This window comes from Aulonocara stuartgranti (genome assembly GCF_965226115.1).
Source record: "Aulonocara stuartgranti genome assembly, chromosome: 9".
Taxonomy (NCBI): Eukaryota; Metazoa; Chordata; class Actinopteri; order Cichliformes; family Cichlidae; genus Aulonocara; species Aulonocara stuartgranti.
In genome coordinates this window covers 16,824,920-16,849,243 of record NC_138960.1, presented here as the reverse complement: position 1 = coordinate 16,849,243, position 24,324 = coordinate 16,824,920, and the positions used below count along the sequence as shown (strand labels likewise).

At 38.1% G+C, this 24,324-nt stretch overlaps 1 protein-coding gene across 1 annotated transcript in view; it reads right to left on the bottom strand.

Moving 5' to 3' along the window:
* Window positions 1-24,324, bottom strand: part of LOC309714196 (cadherin-18) — a 99,380-nt gene that overhangs the window by 5,863 nt on the left and 69,193 nt on the right. Inside the window, exons 8-11 of the mRNA XM_082546456.1 lie at window positions 22,157-22,293; window positions 19,265-19,386; window positions 16,673-16,790; window positions 2,957-3,208 (exon numbers count right to left, since the gene is read on the bottom strand). Coding sequence (XP_082402582.1) covers window positions 2,957-3,208; window positions 16,673-16,790; window positions 19,265-19,386; window positions 22,157-22,293 — 629 coding nt within the window. The remainder of the gene's footprint in view (window positions 1-2,956; window positions 3,209-16,672; window positions 16,791-19,264; window positions 19,387-22,156; window positions 22,294-24,324) is intronic.

Below are 24,324 nucleotides of genomic sequence, written 5' to 3'. Positions count from 1 at the left end.
GACTGAAAATGAGTGAAATAGTAGCAGTCAGTGTCCATAGAGAAACTTTCAGAAAGCCTATTGCTCAAGACCAATGGACCATGTGTCTGGCTCCTTGGAAGCGAGACTAAAGAAATGAGTAGTAGCTTAGAACTTTTGCCCTGTGTGATATAATAAGTAAGTGGAAACTCATAAGCATCAAACCAAAGGTCAAAGAGAGCAAAACTTGGTTAACTGGAACATTGCTACAGAACTTCTATTATTTTTATGGATCAATATGCAAGCCATGGAGTTCATTATTTATATTTCAAATATGCAAGACAGGCTTTAAAATCATTATTAGAAAAAAAACGTGGTTTGTAAATAAGAGATGGAGTCCTGAGGGAAAAGAATGAGTCAATCAGATTAACACTGACACTTTGACTAGTAGCCATTTTATTTGTACTAAAACGAAAGGCAAGTTTCAAGGCTTATTACATAAAATAAGATGCTAAAATGAACTTAAATCTTACCCTTGAAATGATATTTATGGTAATCTGTGTCAGTACAAACTCATAAGGGTTTAGATATCAAGGAGGCTGTAGAGATTATTCTAAAATTCCTCATTTAACCCAGCTAGTAAAGTAATAGTGTACTATTTCCTCCATAGTGAGTTAATATTAGTATTGGAAACTACATCCAAACAATGATGGGCTTATGAATATTTTAAGCTATTTAAGGCATGCGTAAAGGTCATTATCAGCTGAATCATTAGTTTGCATCCCTTTCTGGTTTGCTGCAGGCCTAATTAAATGGCTTATTAGAGGGCACAGAGATAAAGCACGGACATTAATCGGACAAACAGAAAACAATCAGCCACAGACAAGTCACACTGACAAGCAAAGATGAGCAAGAACTGAAACTGCGTGCGCTGTGTGTTTAGGCGATACACTGATTTGGTAGCACTTCTCTTTACTAAACAGCTAGCTATAGTTTACATGTTTTTAAAAAAAGATTTTTGTATTTTCTGGTCCAAGGTTTATAGCATATTCATTATTGCACATTAATTAGCCTAAGCAAACTCTCAAAGGCTGCAAAGAGTTTCAAAATAATCAGTGCATGCACATTGTGTTGCTTTCTTTGACTTAGGATACTCCATGTGTGCATAAGCTCTTCCTAATTTGCACTGAGGTCTGATCACAATGACAGCAATATAATGGAAGATGATTAAAGGCCTGTAAGTTTAACGTCATTATGCGGTAAATGTCGAGATACATGTTGGTTGCATGCTAGTACCAAAGCCTAAACACACTGAGATGCTTAGCCTGACAGTACTGAGGGACAGGAGTGTATGACATGCAAAAGAAGTCTCCCAGGGGAATTAAAAAAATGAGCATATCATGTTTAGAGAACGCGCACCATCATTTCAATCCGACATTAAGCTACTTCTTCATTATATTTGGTAAAAGAATGGTGCAGAGGTGCCAAATTTTGAGGAATGGTGAAAAGATGTTGAATTATGAAAAACGACACAGGCAAGAAAAATGGAATGTATTTATTTATTTTTTGACTGGGACACACTGACAAAATCTCAAATTTCTTCGGGTGACCCTCTGTCGAGAGGCGCTACGTGAGAGACAAAGAACCTGAGACTAGAAAGTGTGAAAGCAAAATACAACACAGGTGAAACACAAAAAGAAAGCAGGTGTGATATTTTGTGTCTCTTCCTTGTTCTCTTTGCTTCTCTGTTCAAAACAGGCTCTTTCTTGTGCTGATGATTAGTGATTCAGCATGTGTCTCTCACTCAAGGGTTTGCACCAAACAGTGGTGATGGCCTTTTGTTCGTCTCAGCCAGAGGCTGGCATAGAGGACGAAGAAAGCTGGTATGAATATGCATAACCTTCATGCACTAATGTCCACAGACAATCAGTAAAGAGAGGAGGGGAGAGGAGCATTGATGAACCTTTGTTATTACATAGTTTTTCCTAATCATGTTCTGATGTACTTTGGTTTGCAGCAATCCTCACACCTTTAGTAAATTTAACAATTTTCATTCAATCTTCTGTTTGAATTTTCAATATATGTCAAAGATTTATTTATTTTTTGGTCTGACCTCTGATGCTTGCTGTCCAATGTTCTAAATTCATGCGGCCAGATCATATTTCCAAGTTTACATATAATCACTTACTGTCACTGCAAAGAGGGGTTGCCATAGTAACAAGGCATGCATTTTCATTGAAGACATGTTTTCTCGGTGCTGTGACAAGCTGGCAACACCAAATAAGCCCTGTGTATTTTCAATGTATTTCTGATGGTCTTTTATATTCGTGGCGCGTAACACATCCTTCACACATGAAATCAGCAGAGTGGTATCTATGTTGGCTGTCACCATATCCTTCCAAGCTTGTCCTATGCTCTTCTAGTCACAACATGCAATGTCAAACACTTTCCCTGCAGGGAGTGATGGAAGGATTTAAAAAAAAGAGATTTGATTGTAAGTAAGACAGAAGACTCAAACTAAATTCCCAATTTTAAAGAAATTGATTGGATTCACATTTCTTTCTGAATCGAGTTGCCTCAGACTAAAAAAGTTCCCGTCTTCAAGTGGCGCAGCGTCATTCATAATAGCCTGTCAGTTGTACACACCGCCTCTCTCTTCTCGTATTGACCCTACAATCATCATTCCTCTCACTTTTTACTGTCTTTGTCCTTCCCATCTCCTTTTTAGTCACCTTCCTTCTAAACTCTTCTTTGTGTGCTCTCCTTCTCTTCTGTCCTTCACATGCTCTTCCTTTTCTTCTAACTCTTTCTACCCTCATTCCAGATTCTACCTGTGTCCTCACATGCCTTTTCATCCTCTGCCCTTGTCATAGCTTTTCAAAACCTCCCACTCTTCCTTGCACTTCTATGGTCCATCTCCTCCATCCATGGCCTCCATATATTTGCCCCCGGGCAGCGCACCCCTGCCGAAATCCCCACAGTGGCTGTCCCAACTTACCCAGCAGGATAACGATGCACAGCAGGATGGCAATCAAGGCCCCCGTGCTGAGACCTGCTGATGATAGGAATGCTTCGCCTTGGCACATCCGGATCCTGCCATGGCGCTGGCATGGGCACACCCGCAGGGTCAAGGTGCTGGTTCCGCTCAACGAAGGCTCCCCACCGTCCCACACTACAATGGGCAGCTCGTAGAGCTCCTGTGTCAGGTGGTTGAAACGGCGTCGTCTTGCAATAATGCTGGCTGTACTGTCTGTAAAAGAAAAGCAAAAGTAAAGAGTTAATAAAAATGGTGTCCTTGGTTAAAAAGACTTATTCTCTGGTTCCTCATTTTAGTCAGATGTCTTTTTAGTCAGATGTCTCTTCCTGTGAAGTATATAATTTCCTGTTTATGTATAAGTGTCATTAGCTAAATACATCAAAAAAAGCATTCACTGGGTATTGTGAATGCTATTTTTTCTTCTTCTTTTGAAGTATTCGAAGCTGGTCGATTTCTTACAAACTCTACAGCTTTCCTGTGTGCCAAAGCTAATTCATTTCAAAGGTATTCATTTACTATTTTAATGTGCTGCAAAAGAGCAGATCACCTTGGCCCTTGCAGAAACATTTCTGTCAATGAAACATGTTACTTAGATAAACAAAAGTAAAAAGGCTGGGGAAAAAAGGAAATGAGGTAGACTTCTAGTAGGTTCTATAGCAAGGCTGAGCAATAAAACTGAAGCAAATGACAAGACACACAAAATCACTGAAAAATCATCTTTGGAAATTACATTAATATTTTACTAACCTTTACCCTGAATGTACCATTTTATAATCGTGTGCACTCACCACATCTATTGGACAGACTGGGGAGTATAGTAGCAAATATTTATTTTAATAATGAAATTACAGATATATAAAATCTAAGGGCTGGATTTACAAAGCAAAGTAAATTAGCAGGACACAAAAATTCAAACAACATCTTCCAAGAGTACAATCATCTTTAAACAAAGTTTACTTTCAATGAGTCAACACCATCAAAGTAGTGGGCCAAAATATAAGAAGAACCACTGAGAAAGCAAGTCATCTAATAAGAAAAATACATATACAATATAATGTAAGCTCAGGTTTACTTGGTGTATTTCTCCACTGGAAGAGTTTAGCAATTCAGATCAATGAAAGGTAATTGAAGGAAATTCAATATGAATTTGATAGAGAGCAAATTCTTCTCAAAGAAATTGTATTTGAGCTGTGTGTGATCTTGAGGGTTTAAAAAGTAATTCTCTGGATAATACTGGAAGCTCTGATAAAGATTCATATGCGAGGCTTGGTTTTCAAACATTCAGGATGACTAAGTGAAGAGCAACAGGACGGGATTCACCCATGCCAATAAAACACTTGTTTTGATGCCTCTGGCATTCCAAAAACAATAAAATTGCCGTAAACTGCCTACAACAAAGGATAGTAAATCAGGTTTGCATGACCAATTGGAAAACTCTCCTTCCAAGATTTTGAGCTCCAAAAAGGAAACTCCCAAAATGGCCAGCTGCATAAATACTTGTGTCTACGCCTTTAATCTGCAAAATTGACACAGTGCCTTATTAGTAAATTCCATTAATAGATTTTTAATGGGAACAGAGGGTTTTGAGGTGGCATCAGTTGCAGATTATTATGCAGATATATAATTATATGCTGCAGCTTCACCAAGCTTTAGAGATCTTTTATTTTTAATTCCTTTGGGATATTAATGACAACTTAGCTGCTGCTGGTATAGGTGTGTGCATAACGACAAATACATATTTAAAATATGAGCTACACATAAAACTGGATAGTTGTATTGTATATTCGATTTGGAAAAGGAATTTCCCCTCTTCCAGTGTAAGAGATGCATTGCAGGTTTAAGTAACAACTTAAGTGCGATACATACTAGTGCAAATCTTAATATTTGGCGGTAGATTTATGAATTTGAAGACAAACGTGCATCGGTGTGCAAAATCTGGAAACGTTAACAGATGTAACATGAACACTAGGACAGCAGCATAAGCAGGACTTTTAAGGTATTGCACATAACTGGACGTAAGACATGTAGGTGTATAGTAACATAAAGATAATGATGATGATGTATCAAAGTACTATCCTTGAACAGAACCAGCTGATACATATTCGTGAAGTATTTCAGGTTTCAAAAATGCTGAATCGTGCACAAGGGCAACCTTTTCTCTGCACTCAGTGAAAACACCTCCGCCATGCTGTACTATCGCTCTGCTGCTCAGAGACCTCGCCTCCCACTCCAATCTCTGCTCCATCTATGAATAATTATAATGATCGACAGTTGGAATGACAACACGTACTTCAAGCTTTATTAAGTCAGACTCGCAGTATCACTGTATCAGCAAGCAGATGGGTGGGGGTTTTGAGAGAGTGCAGTGTGAGAGATGCAAATAACAAGAGAGAAAGATGGGGAGGTGGAAGATGAGAGCAGAAGAGGGCGATGCATGGGGATGAATGGAGGAGGAATGTATGTATGTGTGAGCCAAAGGAAGGAGTATTGAGGATGGAGAAGGAGGCTAAAGCACACAGAGACAAACAAGCTCTGTGTAAGTGATGTTCTCCAACAGAGCTTGTGCACTTTGAAGCACAGTTCCACAGCAGCATAGGTCCTTGTACAGACCACAGCGAGGAAGTTCGCATCAATTATGTCATGCTAATTTCACATTAAACCTCCTGTCATCACAGGTGGGTGGAGGAGAGCTCTGTGCTTGTTGATTAATACTGCAGCGAGAAGGGCCATCTGCAAGCACACTGAATCCACGTGAGAGGAAACACAGTACTCTTTCGTAAAGTCTCAGTTTAACCATGTGGCGTCTCCAATACCATGTGGCATTTCTTGCAGTACATGACAGGTAATCAAACAGCAAATGAGAGAAGATCTGGTTTTTAGGAAAGTATTAGGAAAGTTATATTTTGGCAATCACTAGAAAAAATGCTCCTTTTTTTCTGGTGTCTGCTACAGCATGGTGAAAGCCTCCTTACACTGGGTTTTAAAATGGCCTATTTTTTTTTTTACTTTACCAGAAGCATTAGCATGATGTTGGTTATCACTTACATAACTTTTGTGCCACTTATTCATTCCAGTCTCTCCTTTTTTGAGATAAGGCATTTATTATACAGTGCATCAGAAATTTTACAGCAGAAAAAAGTAAGTTTCATAAAATGTGGTTATGATAAAATTTAAATAGCCAGTTATTTAAACTTTATTATTGCCTTATTTTGCTCTTAACCATGAAATGACAAATAACAGCATTAATATTAATCATTAGTTATGACACTGCTGCCATGACATTCTGATGGTATCAATACACACACACAATATTTTATGATGCACTTGTAATTGTTTAGAAATTGCCAGTGTCAGTTTGTACCAAGGTCACCATTTGTGCTGTTGTTCTGTGAGAGATGTTGTGTTTGACATCTAAGGGTTAATAATGATTAATAACAAAATAAAAGATAGAGTGAAACTGCTCTCTATTCAAACAGATGAAAACTGCAGTTTAATTCACTACAATGTTGCAGTTTATTAATCATGGTTATTATAAAGACCTATCAAATAAGTTTGGTAGACATGCAGAGATGATCAGGATAGTTAATGGCAATGTCTTTACTCAATAATGAGTCAATTATGAACTCAATTGTGTGCTCAGGGTTGTATTTTCCTATTGGTAATGTTCATAGTGTGACTAGGGAATCCTTGTTCTGATGCTCTATAGAACATATGAAGTGTGCCTGAAAAAATAAAACAGAGCTAAAATAAACCAACAATAGACACATGCGACGCAACCACATCTCTGCAGACTTCACACTTGCCTACACATGCACTTACTTGGATTCCTTGTGAACTTTGGTGGGTGTGTGTAGGTGCCGCTGATGGGATTCAGCACGAACTTTCTTCTTAGCTGCCACTTGAAATTTAACATTGTTCTATAGTTCCACTATTTTGGGAAAAATATATTCTGGGTCACAGAGCAAACGTGGGTACTTAAAGTTAATGATTACAGTCATTGCAGATGTTTGTACAGGCTTATACATACAAACAATAAGAAAATATGTTTATTTAGGTGTTACAGACTCAGCAATACTTTTATTAATTAATTTAAGGGTAAGTATGATGTGTCAGTATATTGAATTTGTGGCTACAATCTCACAGTTAATTCATAAGACAATAATATGAGACTCAGATAACAGTTTAATTTACAATATCAAAGAGTATTAAAAACACTTTCTGATAAGGTTCAGTAAAGAAGTGTGTCAAAGTGTAAGGCGAGGAATCAAATCGGACAATTTTGGCACAAGGCACCAATCCCTGTGTCACCTTATAAATCACTCAATGCTGCTGAAACTTCTTTTACTTTGGATGCTGAGACTGTATCATTTATCACAGATGAATGACACTGGCTAGTTTCCAAAGAAAGGCAGAAAAAATAACTTTTTTAATGTGGTATGGTAGCACATCATAAGCACAATGTCTTATGACCTATTTAAACAAAATAGGTGCTTTTTCTTTTTTCCAAATAAGCTTTTATCAGAGAAAATAAGGTCACTTGAAATTGAGTGAATAATGCAGAAACACAGTTTTCTGCCAATTCAATTAAGGTTATAATTCACTGTGAAACTATAATGCTACCAAATATTTAATATTGTGGGAGGGCTTATATGCTCTGGCGTACTATATGAAAATACTAAAACTGTGAGGATTTTCATGTAGTGTAGCTCAAGCTAACCAGGTTAATGTCTGCTGGCAAGCAGTTTAACAACCAAACTACTGTCTGTGAAGGTTCTCAGTCATCCAGGTCATCGTAGTCAAAGGAGCTTGCAAAGAAAAGCGTCTGGACTTCTTTAAGTTGCTTGAAGACGTTTCACCTCTCATCCGAGAAGCTTCTTCAGTTCTAAGGTCAAATGGTGGAGAGTCCCAGATATAAACCTAGTGGGAGTGACCCCCCACAGAGGGACAAAAGGACCCCCTGATGATCCTCTAATCGCCTGAGCCAAGGTGTGAAACTGGGCGTGGGTCCCCATCAGCCAGAGTTTCGGGTGTGTTCATTGTGAAACCTGGCCCCACCTTATCATGCGAATTCCTGAGGTCAGATGGCCCAGGATGTGAGTGGGCGTTAAGGCGTCTGGGAAGGGATCTCAAAACTGGATTATAGATGGCAGAGAGTTGGTGTTGTAAACCCCCTCGCTGGTGTCTGGTCTTCTTTTCTGTGCCTCTTTGCTGACTTTAAGAACGCCCATTTAGGATAGCCGCACGTTTTGAGTGCTTCCTTTACATGTGTGTGTTCCTTCTTTTTTCCTTCAGGCTTAGAGGGAACATGTTCTGCCCGGTGGTGTAGGGTCCTAATTACTCCAAGTTTGTGTTCCAAAGGGTGATGGGAGTCAAAGAGGAGGTACTGGTCCGTATGTGTGGGCTTCCGGTAAACTTCGATGTTGCTAAAGGTTACTGGGTTGAGAAACTGTACAATGAGACTAATCAGACTAAATATATAGGTTAGGTTAGATTTCAATCACACGCTCCTAGAGACATCTTTGTGACCTTCTGATAGCCACTGGTTGTAAGGGGAAAATGCTTGTTTGACAACTAAGTGCAAGGTTTCTGTCAGTTGTTGTGAAATTGATTTCAAAGTCCCATTCACACAGGCCTGGAGACTAAGTCAGGGGAAAGTGTTGTAAAGGAAAAATGTGCTTTGTATGACTGATTGGTGAGTGGAAATGACATTGATTGATAAGAGGTATACAATGGTGCACTAAAAGCCTCTTTTTGATTGGTAGCAGGTTGCCAAAGTAACCCGTGGTTCGCAAGGATGACACTGGCAGACTACTCGCTGAGTGACAGTGAAGTCCAGTGAAAATGGACAAGGCTTGCTTTCAAAGTAAAAGTTGTAGGTAACTACAAACATTTATTTTGGAGGTGATTGTTCTGTATCCACTTTGTATTGCACTTTTTGAAGTTTCACTGTAGTTTGGAGAATAAAAGGCAAGTGTTTTCAGACAGGTTGGCATCTTCCAAACTATGGGCGACCATGGGAATTTTGCAGAGGAATTCCAAGTAATCGCAAGGAGGATTTGCTGCACTGCCCTCTTTGTCATCCAGTCATCCAGGGGGATCATCGACTTGTGTCTAGGCTTATGTGACTGTGCCCTAACATATCTTTCTTGAGAAAATATAAGACATTTCATGCACAATCAACACTTCTTTCCATTGTTTCACATGACTCCTCATTATATTGAACAAAGATTAATGGGACTCAACTTAATTTATGACAATATGTTCAGTGACAACAGATAGCAGTTTGTGTTTGAGTTTACGGTTATCATGTGTGATGAAGGGTTGTGTTTTGCATGTTTAGTTAATTATGGGTTCATCTTTTTACTTTTGCAGGATGCCGTTGTGCACCTCTTTGTTACTGCATCACATTTGTTCAATTATAAAACGTGACTGCTGTGGCCTTTCATGATAACATAAGCTTATGCATATGAGTTTTTGCCCCCGTGATTTTGTGTTAAGTTTAAAAAATGGACCCAGTTGCAAACAAAAAAGCTGGCAGGAGGTATGACTAAAAGGAACTCTAATCTCAACATTGTGAAACAACAAAAGAGCCTGCAGCAGGGTTGCAGGGGGAAAGAAATCCACAAGGAAAAAGCAAATTTTCAACAGGGGAAAAAGACTAACTCAGGAAACACACAAAGGGTGCACAAGTGCTTGACAAAGACCTACAGTAGGAAAGACACACAGAGAAACTACACACTGGGGAGAAGAGCGATAAGACACAGATAACCTTAAACAGACACTGGTGAGGTTGGGAAGAGAAGAACATGAGGAATTAAAAACCTGAGGGATCAGCCTTCGAAATAAAAGAATGGAAGTAGTTAGGAGAGTTAAGAAAATATAGATGAAAAAAACAAAACAAAAAACTCACAGACACAAGGGCAAAGCCAAGAAAATGTTACGACTGATCATTTAGAAAACCAATTGAACTTCAAATGAATAAAAGGAAAACTAATCAAATCTTTCAGTGTGAGTTTGTGACAGCGTTTAGTTGTTTGCTATAGGTTTTGACAAAGCAGCACATGACAGGTCTACACAAACAATGCTGTTTCAGCAGATACTAGGTGCTTGGGAATCTAGCAGCGTGACACCAATTGCAAGTGAAGTGTGAATGACATAAAAGCTAATTAAACGTCCCATATTGCTGTGGCGTGACAACGTTACTTTCAGAACGGCTGATTAACTGAAATATTATAACGGCTTCTGTATAGTGGAAGAAGATGCTTTCAGAAATCGATTGATCTATTTACGTATGTGGCTTATTCAGAGATGATAGCCTTAGTTTAATTGCCTTTTTAGAAGAAAATGCCATCACAATGTGAAAGATAACAAGATCAAAGAGGCATTCAATTTTCAGTCATTGTAATGTAGGCACAGTCAAGTTGATTATATTTAAAGGGCTTTTAACAGAATAGGTTTGTCACAAAGTGCTTTCCCAGAGCAGCTGAGCAGAAGCATCCCCTTGCTTTTCAGCTTTAATGGTGCCTAATAAGCTGTAGGAGTTTGACCTGCAGTTATTGTAGTGCATCCACCACTTCAGCTGCATCAACACGTCTGCATGACAGCTCAGTATTTCAGGTGTCCTGGCTTCAGCTCCACTGCAAGCAGAAGGCACTGATCTAATTTTAAGACTAAATCTGTGTTTTCCTTTTTAGCTAAAAATCCTCACTCAACCTCTTTGCTGATGTGATTTTGTGAAACAGAGCCAGTGCTGTTGCACATCTCTGCAGGAAGCGCACTAGCAGTAACATGATATTAGATGTGATATGGTGAAGTAAAGAAATAGCTTGATGGAAAAAAAACCCCAAAACACACACAGAACTTTAGCTGTCATCTTCTTTTCAAGTGAATACTAAATATCAGGAATGAAAGGGTGGATTCTAATTGGTTAATTAGTTAAAAATATATCAGTGAGTCCAGCTGAACCTGTTTTTCTCACACAAAAATCTGGGCACAAAGCCACCATAATTCACGTTTCATGGCGATCCATTGTGCAAATGGTAACTGAGACGGAAAGGAGGTCACGAGAGAGTTAGCCGTGTGAGTGACTGAGAGGGATTTTCATCAGTTGCACAACAACAGAGGGGGGTATTAGGCCTTGGCAGAGAGCTGCTACCAACTGTTGGTCTGCTACAACAGAAATGAAAGAAGCTGCTTTGAGTGTGAAGAGCTTACTTTAATTATCAGACAGTGGAGTCAACAGTATGGCTCACTGTGCCTCGCTCTCACTCTCACTCATATATCGTGAGCAGGCAGATACCTTCTAACACAGAGCGCAAGCAAAAAGCTACGCATATGTTTTTTACACCATTTTCTGAGTGCAGCACATGTAGGCTCTAATATTTGAGCGAACTGAAACCACATGAATTCTGAGTCCAGCAGCTTAACATTTCAGAGAGCGATTTATGCAGATGAGAGACAACTTTAGAATAAAAGGTGATATGAATCATTCTAAGTGGACAAGGAATTGTAGTATAAATGAGTAGGCAAGCGAATTAAAAGATCAGAAAGTGCCAAATGGTAAGCTCAATGCTATGTGGGAATAGAAGCACATGTGCTTCCGAGAGAACTTGGAGGTGTCAATCCTTCATCTGGACAACTGCACATCTTGAGTTAAGATAGTCATTAGTACTTCTATGCTAACATAATGGGGAAATACTAGGAGGTTTGAAAGTTACAAATTATGATTATTGTATAACGTGTAATGTGATTTTCTTCCTTTTAGTATAATGTATCTCTAAAAAACTCTTTCCATGCCATAACACATAATTGGGTGATCCTTTATGGGATTATATAAAAGATCTACTATGTCAAAAACCAAGAGCCTCTGAGATGGTATGCACTCAAATCTCAACGAAATCTAAAATGAAAAGCACTATTACTCAAACAGCATGAAAAAAACCCTAACTCTTGTAGAGCTGGGCGATAGAACGATAACGATATGTATCGCGATATAACTTTTACTCGATAGAGAAATTAAGCTATCGCGATAGACCTCGTCGCTCTTGTCCTCTTAAAAAAAAAAAAAAAAAAAAGATCAGCCAATCCAAATTAAGTAGCGCAGAGCCGAACCAATCACAGCCGCAGCGTCACGTCGCGTGACTTGTTACGTACAGCACAAGTGCCAAACCGCACGTGTGTTTGTTTGGGAAGCAGCCAGCGGGTAATGGAGGAAATGAGTGTGCCGACTAGAAAAATCAACCGAGCGTGACTGAAGAGAAAACAGATGATGGTTCCAACGCCGGAGAGATTGTCGAACGGAAGAGCCATAGAAGTTCCGTAGTGTGAAGGTATTTCGGCTATTTCAAGTCTGACAAAAAACAGAGTAGCGTGCACTGTAAATTGTGCCGAAAGCAAGTCTGGAAATACAATGAACTGGTGCATGCGTCACACTGCGCCACGTTATTGTTTCGGTGAAATGAATTTCTACAATACTGTTAATTCTACTCTCTGCAGTGTTTAAATGCTTACATATACACACAGTTACTGTCCCTCCACACTTACGACTCGGTTCTGCTTCTATGCCCCAGCTTTGTTTACTTTTTCCCACCGAGGCTTCTAGACTTCTGATTGGCCAACATTTCTGCACGGTTAGGAATCTAGCGCCACCTGCTGCTTTGGCATGTTCATAGCAGCGTTTTCCTTCATTTCTGCCTTTATGTGTGGACGGGATTATTTTTTAAAACGAAAACGGAAAATCTCCGTTTTCAAAAATACCCGTGTACGTGTGGACGTAGCCTCAGTCTCTGACTGGAAGCGCTAATTCGTCATTCGGCTTTTGTCAGACTAAAGTAACTGTTAAAACTGTTTGAAAAGCTCAGCTATACAACAAGGAGAGATTGAGAATTTCCTTTTAGTTCTCAGTTTATTTGATATTGACAAAAGTTAGTCAGTTTTGTCTGTTCTTCTGTAAAACAAACTAAGATTTATTTTTAGAATTAATATTTTGTTTCTAAGTGGAATTGACAATTTAGTCTGTTTCGTTTGTTCTATTTTGAAACTTAAACGCTTTAGCGGCTGCCTTTTGTGTAGTTTGCAATATTTGCCTTTATTTATCTGAAAAAGTCTCATGTTCCTTAAGTACATCTACCCTGTTGAACTTATTATGGGAAATAAATATTTAAATAAAAACAAGCTGCTGATTATTTCACATTTTACTTGTGAGCAACGGCACATTTAAATCTTACAAATATAGTTATTTGGTTTATATCGTGATAGATATCGTTATCGCCTGAAATGAAAAAAACATATCGTGATATGAAAAAATCTCATATCGCCCAGCTCTAAACTCTTGCCATCGATCCTTCAAGAATGAAGAGCTCCTTTTATTTAATGCTTTGGGAATATTTTACTGCAGACGGTTCTGTTATAATAAATCTAAGAACTTTTGAAAGAATCATTTTGCAAGAGTGAGAAATATTTTCAAATGATGGGTATGTGGACTGGACGTGTAGATTTTCAAAAGCTTTAAAAACTTGAATGATGCAGTCCTCGCCAATCTTAATAGTCACAGGCATGCATTACCCATGAAGCACTAGCCTCTAACACCTGGCTCCAGGAAGATGCCCTGGTTTCCCTAATACAAGCAGATCTTTCAAAAGACTCAGATCCAAGAAGGGCTGTGAATCACTCTTATCTGTAACGTGAAACCAATTTACCCTGTTATACCCTATAAGGAGCTTTTATCCCTACACAGAAAAGCTGCCAGGACCAAAGGTCTGTAAATCACTGGATTAAACTTTTACAGTGAAGCAGGCACCAAAGAAAATGTTGACTGCCCCTTTCACCTCACTATGCATTTACACTTTGATACTGTCTGCTGTGAAGAGCATCATTTTATTTCTAAAGTTCAAAACCATAAAATATGTCACAATAAAAAAAAACAAAGAAAAGCAAAGAGCAAAGCAAAGAATTACTGTCTCACTGTGACAGCTTGATGTTGTCCCTTTTCTTAGCTTTGCATTAATAAATAATGTTAACAATAACAATATTAATAATAATGAGTTGTTTAAAGAGACACCCTCCCACTGTGTTTGGCATATTCCAGGTAATACACTCAAGACAAAAACACTTCCACAAAGAAATTTAATAATAGCTCCTTTGGCAAGTGTCCTTTCTCCTCTGTCTCCCAGGTGCATCTCAGGAACATCAATTGACCAGACTCAACTGATTTCCAGTGTTTAAAGCTCGGATTAGTGACTGGCTGGTCATCCTTTCATACAAGCGACCCAATACATGGAAAATGTGCACTGTGACAGAGGTAAACAGTCGCACAAACCCTCACAGCTCGATGCTACGCTGTTAGCACGAAAGTGAACGAAGAAACAAAGTTTGCAAATGCACATGGACAGTTTAATCAAGCTAACAAAGGAAAAGTGGCTAACACTAAAGCTATCGAGAGCTCAGAATCAGCCACAAGCCAGCAGCGAACAGTAAAAGATGAAAGCTGCCACGAATAAAAATTCTAGAGTCAAGAGAAGAACTTAGCTTTGAAGCATTTAGAATAAAAAGTGAAGAGAAAGGGTCAATGTCCTGTTACCTGGTGAAGTTATAAACATATTGGAAAATGATGTGTGACAGAATCTGGTTTTTGTTGTATAAATCTGATGCACCTGCTTTTGATCGGTAAGGTAAAATATGTCAGGTAAAGGCAGGTGTACAGCAATTCATTTTCAGATCCTTATTTATGTTGCTTTTCACTAGGATAACAATATATTGTCAGTTGTGAGAGTGAGAGAGGATCCTGTAAGTTATTTGGGGGAAATTGTTAATTTTAATAATGTCTTTGTTATGAAAAAGTTTCCACAGAGAAAAAGTTGAGTTTTGTTCATATATGCTGTCAGTTACTGTTTCTTAGAAATAAAACTGAAATCAGCGAAATTGGTATAGGCAAGTCACACTAAGAGTATATTTGAAATCAGCCAAGAACATTTTGTAATCAGTGCATGTTTAGTACAACTCCAAGAGCTAAGTTTAATCCTTTGTTCCAAACAGGAACTGGCCCAAACACAAGACTACTAAACAACCAAGCCACATGTCATAAAACTCTGTAGAGAGAAGCAACATGGCCCAAAGCAGAACCTATATAGTTCTGTTGTAGTTCTAGATCACTTTCTTTCAATTTTGTTTAGGTATGGGCATAAAATTTCAGCTTATACTTTAACCACATTAACCGCACAAGGTGCCAACACTGAAGAGTGCCATCAAAAATAAAATTAATCCACTGCGCATTTCAGTAACTCAGATGCCAAGAGTGAAGCCAGGAAAACTTGTTTGCTCACAACATTTGGAAGAAGAAAATTATATACTCCTAATGAAGCCCTGCAGGCAGTTTGTCTGCACTGCTTACTCCCTTTGCCGAAAACGTTGGGCTTTATTACCTGGCAGGCTTTTAATGTGCACAAAAAAGGAATGTAACACCCTAAGGTAAAACCCAAAAACGCTAAATATGGTCACTTCAACACAGCATATGGCAAATCAGCAAGAGATGTTTTTGTGACAGTGGAGGTGTATGTCTTCATACCCTTTAAAGTGACAAAAATAAGAACTATATTTAACAAGTGTTTTTCCAGGACAGTTACACACACACACACACACGCACGCACGCACGCACGCACGCACGCACGCACGCACGCACGCACGCACGCACGCACGCACGCACGCACACACACACCGACATATCTAAAACAGTTGTAGGATTTATAGCAAACTCAAACTTTCTGGCTTCCTCTGAAAAACTCTTGCACCACACCACTATCTGGAGGTTCAATAGCTGACTGCAGAGCTGCTCTGTATGCATGTCATGTGTAAAACTGCTAAAAAAAACAGGAGCCAAATTAACTACTTATACTGTGTATCCACTGAAATGTTTTTTGGAGCAGTGCTAAAGTCGATCTTTGCCCTGTTTGATTTATGTACCCCTTAGGTGTGGAGGTGGGCAGGGAGTGAGGGATGTCTTTGAGTGCCACTTACATGAATGCAGCAAAACTTCCCTCTGCACTTTAATGTAGTTGAAGTAGGCAAGGGAATTCTTGTGGTGGGAAGTAACTGGACCAAGGGCTAAACAGACTCATCTCTGGTTATCACATTGATTTTTTTGATCTCTCTCATACTACCTTCCTCTCTGTTTTTATGCCCCTCTCTGGCTCAGAGATTCTTCTGGAGTGCTGTGAACTCCTCTTCTCAGTGGGAAACTGTGAGATCTTCAGGCTGAGAGCTTTTAAAAGCCCTGTGATTGCAGACCAACCCAGGGCTAGGTATTCCCCTAAGACTGAAATTGTTGCCATGGAAACACCCACTGTTGGCCCTGGGCTGGAACAAAATAATGCACACATGAGGTGGAAAGAGAGTGCCTGAGCAGGTAATCCATTTGACAACACAATGCTCAAACATGCCAACCCTCTATGATGCTTATGTTTCATGCAAACCTGACTCGCAGTAGGTACTACTGGCAGCATTTGAGTCTTCAGATGCTTACCATACCCAGCTGACAGAGAGAATATTTTTATTGCACCTCCAAGGTGCTGGAATATCAGTGCAGCTTATTGGATCTCAAAGCGTGAGCAACGAGGATATCTCTGTAGGCAGAGTGCAAAACTCATAAGGAATGCAAACAAACATATTGATCACTTTGATTACCTTCATTGTCCTTAAGGGTAAAGTTGGGATTAACTGGTAGCTGGCTTGGTGAAGCAAAGGAAAACCGCTGTCCGTTGGCAAAGTCATCCTTATCCACTGCTGTGACAGTCTGGATCACCTGTTGTTCACAAGACAAAGGATAAATCACGTTCCAGCGACGACACCTGCAACATTTAATTATCTGCCACACACTAACTCTGATTGCACAGAGGACAAGGAGCTGATTTAGTTTCTCTAGCATGTCTTGTGATTTGTTGATCATAATTAGTCACAGTCAATAGTGCCTCTGACCTCCAGCCAAATGCTCATGTAACTATTTTTTCTTTACTTGTGTGCGGTGCTCGAAGGAGACTATCTAGTTGTGACACTTGCATCTGAGAGCTTTTGGCTTGTGCAAGGGGGAGCTGGAATCTAACAATGAAAGACGTGCTCTCGGGGCAACCTTACTGCCACTTCTGTCAGATTACTACGCTTAATTGGTAAAAGACATAGTGAGAGCGAGGAGAGATTGTGAGGAGAGAAAACAATGACCTGATACCCTCTGTCACCGAGAAAAAGTTTAAATGTGAGATTAGGGGCATTTTTTTTCTTCTTCTCCTGGTGCACTTGCTCAAGCCTCTGTCCTTTGTGTCTATTTGTACTTATGTGGATGTCATGCTTGACAGAGTGGCTGAGTGGAGCAGAGCTCTCTTTCTTCTAAGGGCTCAAAAGCTAAGTTCTAATTGTTGTCGTTTTAATCAGTGTGAGAAAAAACAGACACATGCTAAAAAGATCATTCTTAAAACTCAGTGGGATGTTTGCAAACAAGATGGAGCTATACAATTTGCTGTCAGCATGAAAATGTCTGCATGGTTTGATAGCGGGTGCAAATTTGTCTTCCATTAATCCATTGTTTGGCAGATAGTGACAATCAGCTCTTATTGTAGGCATCTTTTGGGCTGAACATGCCCAGTGATCTTTGATCTAATTAGTAATTAGTTTAGTGTAAATAAATAAATAAATCCTACATGTCACAATGTCAAATTATACACCAGAACAGCCCAGTGACTGCTGAAGTGAGAATTCACACTGAATTTGTTGCATTGAAAGAGTCACCTATAAAACTAAACAGCCCATCTTGAAAAGTGTTATCATCCCTACTTTTAAAAGTTGTACATGTACACTGCTTGACCACCACCTAATGTAAGGTTTATGCCACAGCTGCACTAAATTAAAAGTACTTCTAATTACTAAACTCGTGCTTCATGTTTATGTAATGATTAATCCACCAGTATGTGCAAGCTCTTTAATTTAAATTACATTTCTAATGCTAAGATGTAATTATTGTTGCCATTCATGGATTTTCAAATATACAGTTTTACAAAAAAAGCCAAAAAATAGTAAAGAACATTATTACATTTTCAATTATTATTGCTATAATCCCTAAACAGAAAACAAGTGTCTTAATAGCTGAATGTAATTTTTAATTTTCAACATGTTTCTAAAATATTTGTGTTTTGTTATTGGTCTAATAAATGTGTTAAACACACGAGGTCACTTATACAAAAGTCAAGCATTTTTACTCCTTTAGCAATTGGCCAGTATTGCTGTAACAGTAACTCATTTTTTTATTCTAACCATGGGACACCTCAAGCTTTAAAAAAAATCAGCTTAAACTTAAATGTACCGTAAAAGGCAAAAACGTGCTCAGTTAGTAAAAAAGAACTATATAAGAACCAGTTCCCAACCATTTAGTGTGTACCACTAAATATAACGTATATATATAACTAAATATAGGTGTGATAAAATGTTACTTCTTTATTGGCAAGAGGTATTGTGTCAAAATTTTGATTGTCATCTTCCAACAAATTAAAAAGAAAAAAATCGAATTGCTGTGGTATTAAAAAGAAATACAAACATATTCTAAAACATTAATGAGAAGCTCAGTTTTTAAATGCATTGTCTTCTGAATAGTGGTATCCTGCTGTCTCATTCGGTGCATTATAATACTTACCAGTTAATCCCGTGAGCCAAGAACCCTCAGGCAACAATGTAACCTTAATACAAATTTAATACAAACTTTCATTCGAACTTTTCTTCAAACTTTTCTTCCAACAGCTCAAAACTATTAAAAATGTATTTAGTTGTGTCTTCCTAGTCTTTACTTCATCATCCTTTGCCGAACCAGCCTTTCAGCCATTTTCCATGCTGCTGATCGCGCTGTATCTCAAAAACCTTCTTAATTTGAATGAATCAAAGACTACTGAGCGCAAATTGGAATGAGCTTCGATTTAGAGCTGTCATGGTTTGCTGCTGAGATACTCATTTTGAATGAGGGATGATTAAGCAGCTCTCTCCAGTGCCTTCGCAGTCTCTTATTGCTCAGCTCTCGGTGAGCAACCCGAACTGCTGAGGGAAACAACAGTTCGGTGCAGAATTCATGTAGCCAGGGAAATGACTGTGCTTAATGGACAGCGCTCAACACTTTACTTCTGAGGTGTTTTTGACTTGAAGGAATGTTTTAATGTTTGAAGTCAGAGATGTAGAGGGAAAAAAACCAAAAAACGGAAATAGGTGTTTTTGTGTTTTTCTAGGCGAGTCCCTGACACTTACCTGTCCCGGTCTTGAGCTCTCACAGACAATAACTTCCTCATCTGTTGCTATTTCTGGTGGATTGTCATTCACATCGAGGACCTGAACAGTTACAGGAACGTGACTGAGAAGGCTGGGATTGTCTGAAGCAGAGAAAGAAAAGAAAAAGAGACAAAAAAGATAAAAGCCAAGCGTGAACCTTAATAGCAAAGTGAAACATTCAACATTTCAAACTAGGGCATGGTGTGCTCTTCCTGTTAGATTGTTTATGGGTTTTGTCTGTCGGTTTGTCCTTATAAAAGCACTGAGGGGTGCAATGCTGCACAAATCAACTTTGTTTATTAAAATTGATATAATCATGGCATTTTTTTCAGTTGTAGTTCTTGGTTATAATACATAACCCATCTTACATGCAAAATATTCACTTTGAAAGATTAAAAAAAATATACTCAATGGTTAATTTTTAAAGTCAATTTAGTGAAACATTTTTTTACTACCTGTGTAATGTGAAGAACATTAGTATTTACAGGATGTTACAGGTCCAAGACTGCAACATTGTCTAAGAAAAAGGCTTTTATGACCTACGAAGACCACCTGAAACAGCATCAGTACTAAGCAAAAAAAAAAAAAAAAAAAAAAAAAACAGGGCTAAATGTACTGTTATAATGCAAGTGTCTGAAAATGGCAGATTGAGCTACTCTTATGACTGGGAGTATACAGGTCACATGTAATTTTTCTCTGGCCCCACAGCAAGGGCCCTTGAGCAATCTAGTTAACCTCAGCAGCCTGCAGCCCCTCTGTCACTGACAGAAGAGTTGTTTTGTAGCTTCCAGGTGCGAGTATGTTTTACATTATGAGTGTACCAGAACAGTGCTGAAAAATAGCATGCTTCCTCAGCAGAACCTTCAGTGAAAGAAAAAGATATAAATATATATATATATATATATATATATATATATATATATATATATATATATGTATACACACACACAAAGTTAACGCAGGTGTTCATGTCTTTGATTTAAATGAATGCTCCTGCATCTTTACTTACTTTATCTTGTGCAGCATTTTTTTCACCACTAATTGAAGATTTGACTTTGCACCAATGGTATTCCAAGACAATATGTCCACCATAAACTACCAATTTAAACCCCCAAACACTAAAATGTTATTTTATCATACGTTCATCCTCTAATTCACTTTCTCAGTTTGGACAGTCCATCTATTCCCACGCCTTTTCAGGATAAAATCTCTACAGGATGGTTCGCAGTGAACTGTTTGGTGCTTTGTCTCGATGACACTGTCCTTGCTCATTCAAAGAGGTAAAAATTTATCATTCTGCCTTTTGACAGTGTCTTGGCATGTAACTGTATCCTTGAATACTAAAGAGAAGTTAAAAGAAACATTAGCATTCAGAATCCCACTCGCCTGGCAAGAGATTTGCCTAATTGTGATTACAAATTATCCAAGTTACCTGATAGCAATTGGAGTTAGAGGGGCATGTATTGATTTAATTAATTTTCACTGCAGGAAAGGACACTGAAACAATTGAGACTAATTTGATTTTTTTTAGTTAATTATAAGAAAAAATTATACTGCACATTCTAATCAATATGCAAATATTATCCTTCACTGTTGTTTTCTCAAGTCTTCAGACTGTTAATTCCATTACTTACACTGGACTGTTTAAATCTGTTGATTATTTTTGTATTGCTGTTAATAATCCCATTTAGGCATCTTGGTGCACTGAGTTAAACGTGGATAAAATATAAACAGTCCACAGACTGCACACCTTTTTTGGTTAACTACAAAACTTTAATTACTTGACTTTAAGCAGTTTTCTTAATAATGATTAGAAAAATATTTTCCCTTTTTATTTACCATTCAAATTACATTAGATTTTTGCAGCATAGCTCAAATAACACACATTTATGGTCTGTATTTCAAAATAAGAGGAATATAAGATTTTATATATTTAGAAGTTGGTACACCTGTGAGCCATAATATGATTTTATTAACTAGTTTTCAATCGAAGACCTGGGTAGACCTGGGTAGAACAAGTATATTTGTTTGTATTCCAAACATTTAATATAGAAAATTAAATAACTGCTACAAATCTGCAGCAATGAAAGTGTCCATTAACATACACTGTACTGATGCACCTTCAAATATGATTATCTACATGCATTTTTTGCTCAGTAGATAAATGGAAACTGTTCAGTGCAGATTCATGTGCTCATTCCTTTTGGAACCTTTTATTTTGGTGATATTGATTTGGACTCCAATTTTACCCTCTGTCTGAGTATATGATCCCCGCAGGGTGTCTTGTTATCTGGTGGGAGAGCATTTAAGAAAAAAACAAACTCGGGGTAGAACTACAGCACACACCTATTTTGTAATTCTGCTTTTTGAATCATCTTGCTGTCATGACACAGAACTCAACCATAGTTTGAATGTGATTCTGATTTATAATGTCTCTTATTAGCTTGAGGCAAAACAAAACAAGAGTGGAAAGATTGATCAATCTCTTGAGTGCCTCTTTCAACCGAATGCATTACAGCATTTTCAAGTGTTTATGACTGTTCAGTTCATTATGTGCAGTGCATCTCCCAATTTGCTTATTTACATTTAACAAACAGTACATTTAATTTTTATGGATTTATAAAACAAAAAAAATCCACTTTGTTAAATACTATAACTGTAAAATTAAAGTTTAATTAACTACCTGAAATTGTAGGGCTACAAGAAAAGGCAAGTTGTTACTTCATATAAGCTTTGTTAAGATGAAGCACAGCTGGTATCACCACTACCCACTCATGAACATTCACATAAGAGTAAACAGATGTACCAGTGGCATTACATTTACTTACTCTTGTAAACATTTTGTATACGGAAAGCAACCTGGATACCTACCAACCTCCGAGGCCATAACAGTGATGTTGTGCCAAGGCATATCTTCCCTGTCCAGGGGCAGTGTTGTATATATAACTCCACTGTATTCGTCGACTCTGAAATAATTTATACCTTCCTCTTTTCTGTCCAAGAAGTATCTATTGAAAGAAAAACAAGATTGCATTTGATGTTATGTATACATTTGGAATGTGCAGTACAAACCCACAGCGAAACCCTCTGTTAGAGATGTCAGTGTTGTCAGGATAAGGATATCTACACACTGTTCTTTACATTGAGATGTCAGAAAGTTTTTGAAATGCTAATATCTTATTGTATTCTAGGAAATTCAAAATGCTAAACAGACTTGAGCATAAATGACAATCACTCTTCACATGGCCAAAAGTCTGAACGCACCCCTCACTTTTATTTTGCCAGTAAAAAGGTGAATAAGAACAGCAATTTATTTATTGTGCATTCATACATAGAAATACATTGAATAAGGCAAAACCCAGAGTTTGTCCAATTCTACAAGTCTCCCAGTTCTACCAAGCTTGAAGTAAATATTTGGTACGACCACCTTTATATTTCATGTTTGTTCGTTTTTTTCTATCCAGGTATGTTTGTTTAGAACCATTGTTGTGTTGAGAAATGACACCATTGCCAGTCAAATCTTCTGCATGGAAGATCAAAATCTGAAAGTATATGTTTTCATTGATTCCATCAATTCTGACAAGACCCCCAACATCACAGGCTGAAAGACAGGCCCAAACCATGACAGAACCTCTCCCGTGTAAAAGGAGGTCACCGTTGAGCCTCTGTCCTTACCTCAGTCTATTCTTCCTGTTTCCCTTGTCTCTTTGGAAAGCCTTTTCCTATTTCTTGAGCCTAGAGAACTATTGGTCAAGATCACTTTAAAAAATTATAAACATTACAAGAAAGTCTTGGAAACAAAGCATAAAGAAATAAACACTAATTTGTTAAACACTAATCTAACATTTCAGTATTTCATTAACACTACGCCACAGCAACGTGTTTATCAACAACCTAAAATCTCTAAAAGTGCCATTCTGTACTAATTTTGTTCTTCGTTTCCTATTTTGTGTGTAGAATACTTTTAATGTATAATAAAGAATTATAAAACTTTAAGTATTTACTTAACTTACCTAAATTGCATAAATTTAAATGGCTCGTAAGAAACATTAAAACAAAACAAAAATATATGAGGTCAAATCACAAAAATCAAAACTGCATCTGTTTTTAATAGGTAGTCTTGTTTTCCACCCCTTTACCATTCTCTGTGCTGCTGCTACTTTTAGATAATTCTTATTTAGTCCTGTCCTGACCACTTGCACATTTGAGAAGCTTGCTGGATCTCACCCAATGTGACAAGACAGCAATTCTTCAACTTTAATGCCACATTGAGGAAGAGGACAAACTTGCAGGGAGCCTAATCTGGCGAGTACAGCAGGTGGCATGGAAAGATTGTTTCGGCAAGGCCGAAAAGCTCTTGTATTTTCATTGCCTTCTGCTATGGTAAACAATGGCCCACACCGCATGTTGTGCTCTTCCCAGATGCCTTAGGACATTACAGCTGTACCCTGTTTTAACAATCTGACCTCAGGGGATGAATTCCCTGTGCACAACTCTGTATTTGGAAGAAATAATGATGCTCATGGTCAGTTCCTGACCTTGTGTGCCACCTTTAGGCTTAGCCTCCACATTCATTCATGGAAAACAAATAAAAAAGAAAAACAAGAAAAGAAACAAGTCTGGTGTCAGAGTCCTGGAGCTTTTATTACCAGTGATTATTCTAGAATCGTGACATTAAGGGGTTAGTCTCACACACTGTTTGCTCTAGATGTTCATTGAGGTGAAATTGCAAATGCACAAGGGTAAGTGGCTAGAAAAATCTAAAATCTGCAGGAACATGTGAAGCGGTCCAGAGTTGCACAAGGAACAGACATTTCATAAAGAGGAGATCAGCAAAATTTTAATTAATTGATACCAAACCTGATGGAATTCCTCCGGTCATACAAAAAATAACTAAAATAAGACGACATAAATAAACTCTTTTAAAGTTGGTTCCTCAAGTTTGCATCATTTTTCCAACACAATCTTGATAATGTGATTAGGAGATTAAAAAAACAAAACAAAACTCTTGGAAGCTCCTTTAGACCCACAGATGACAA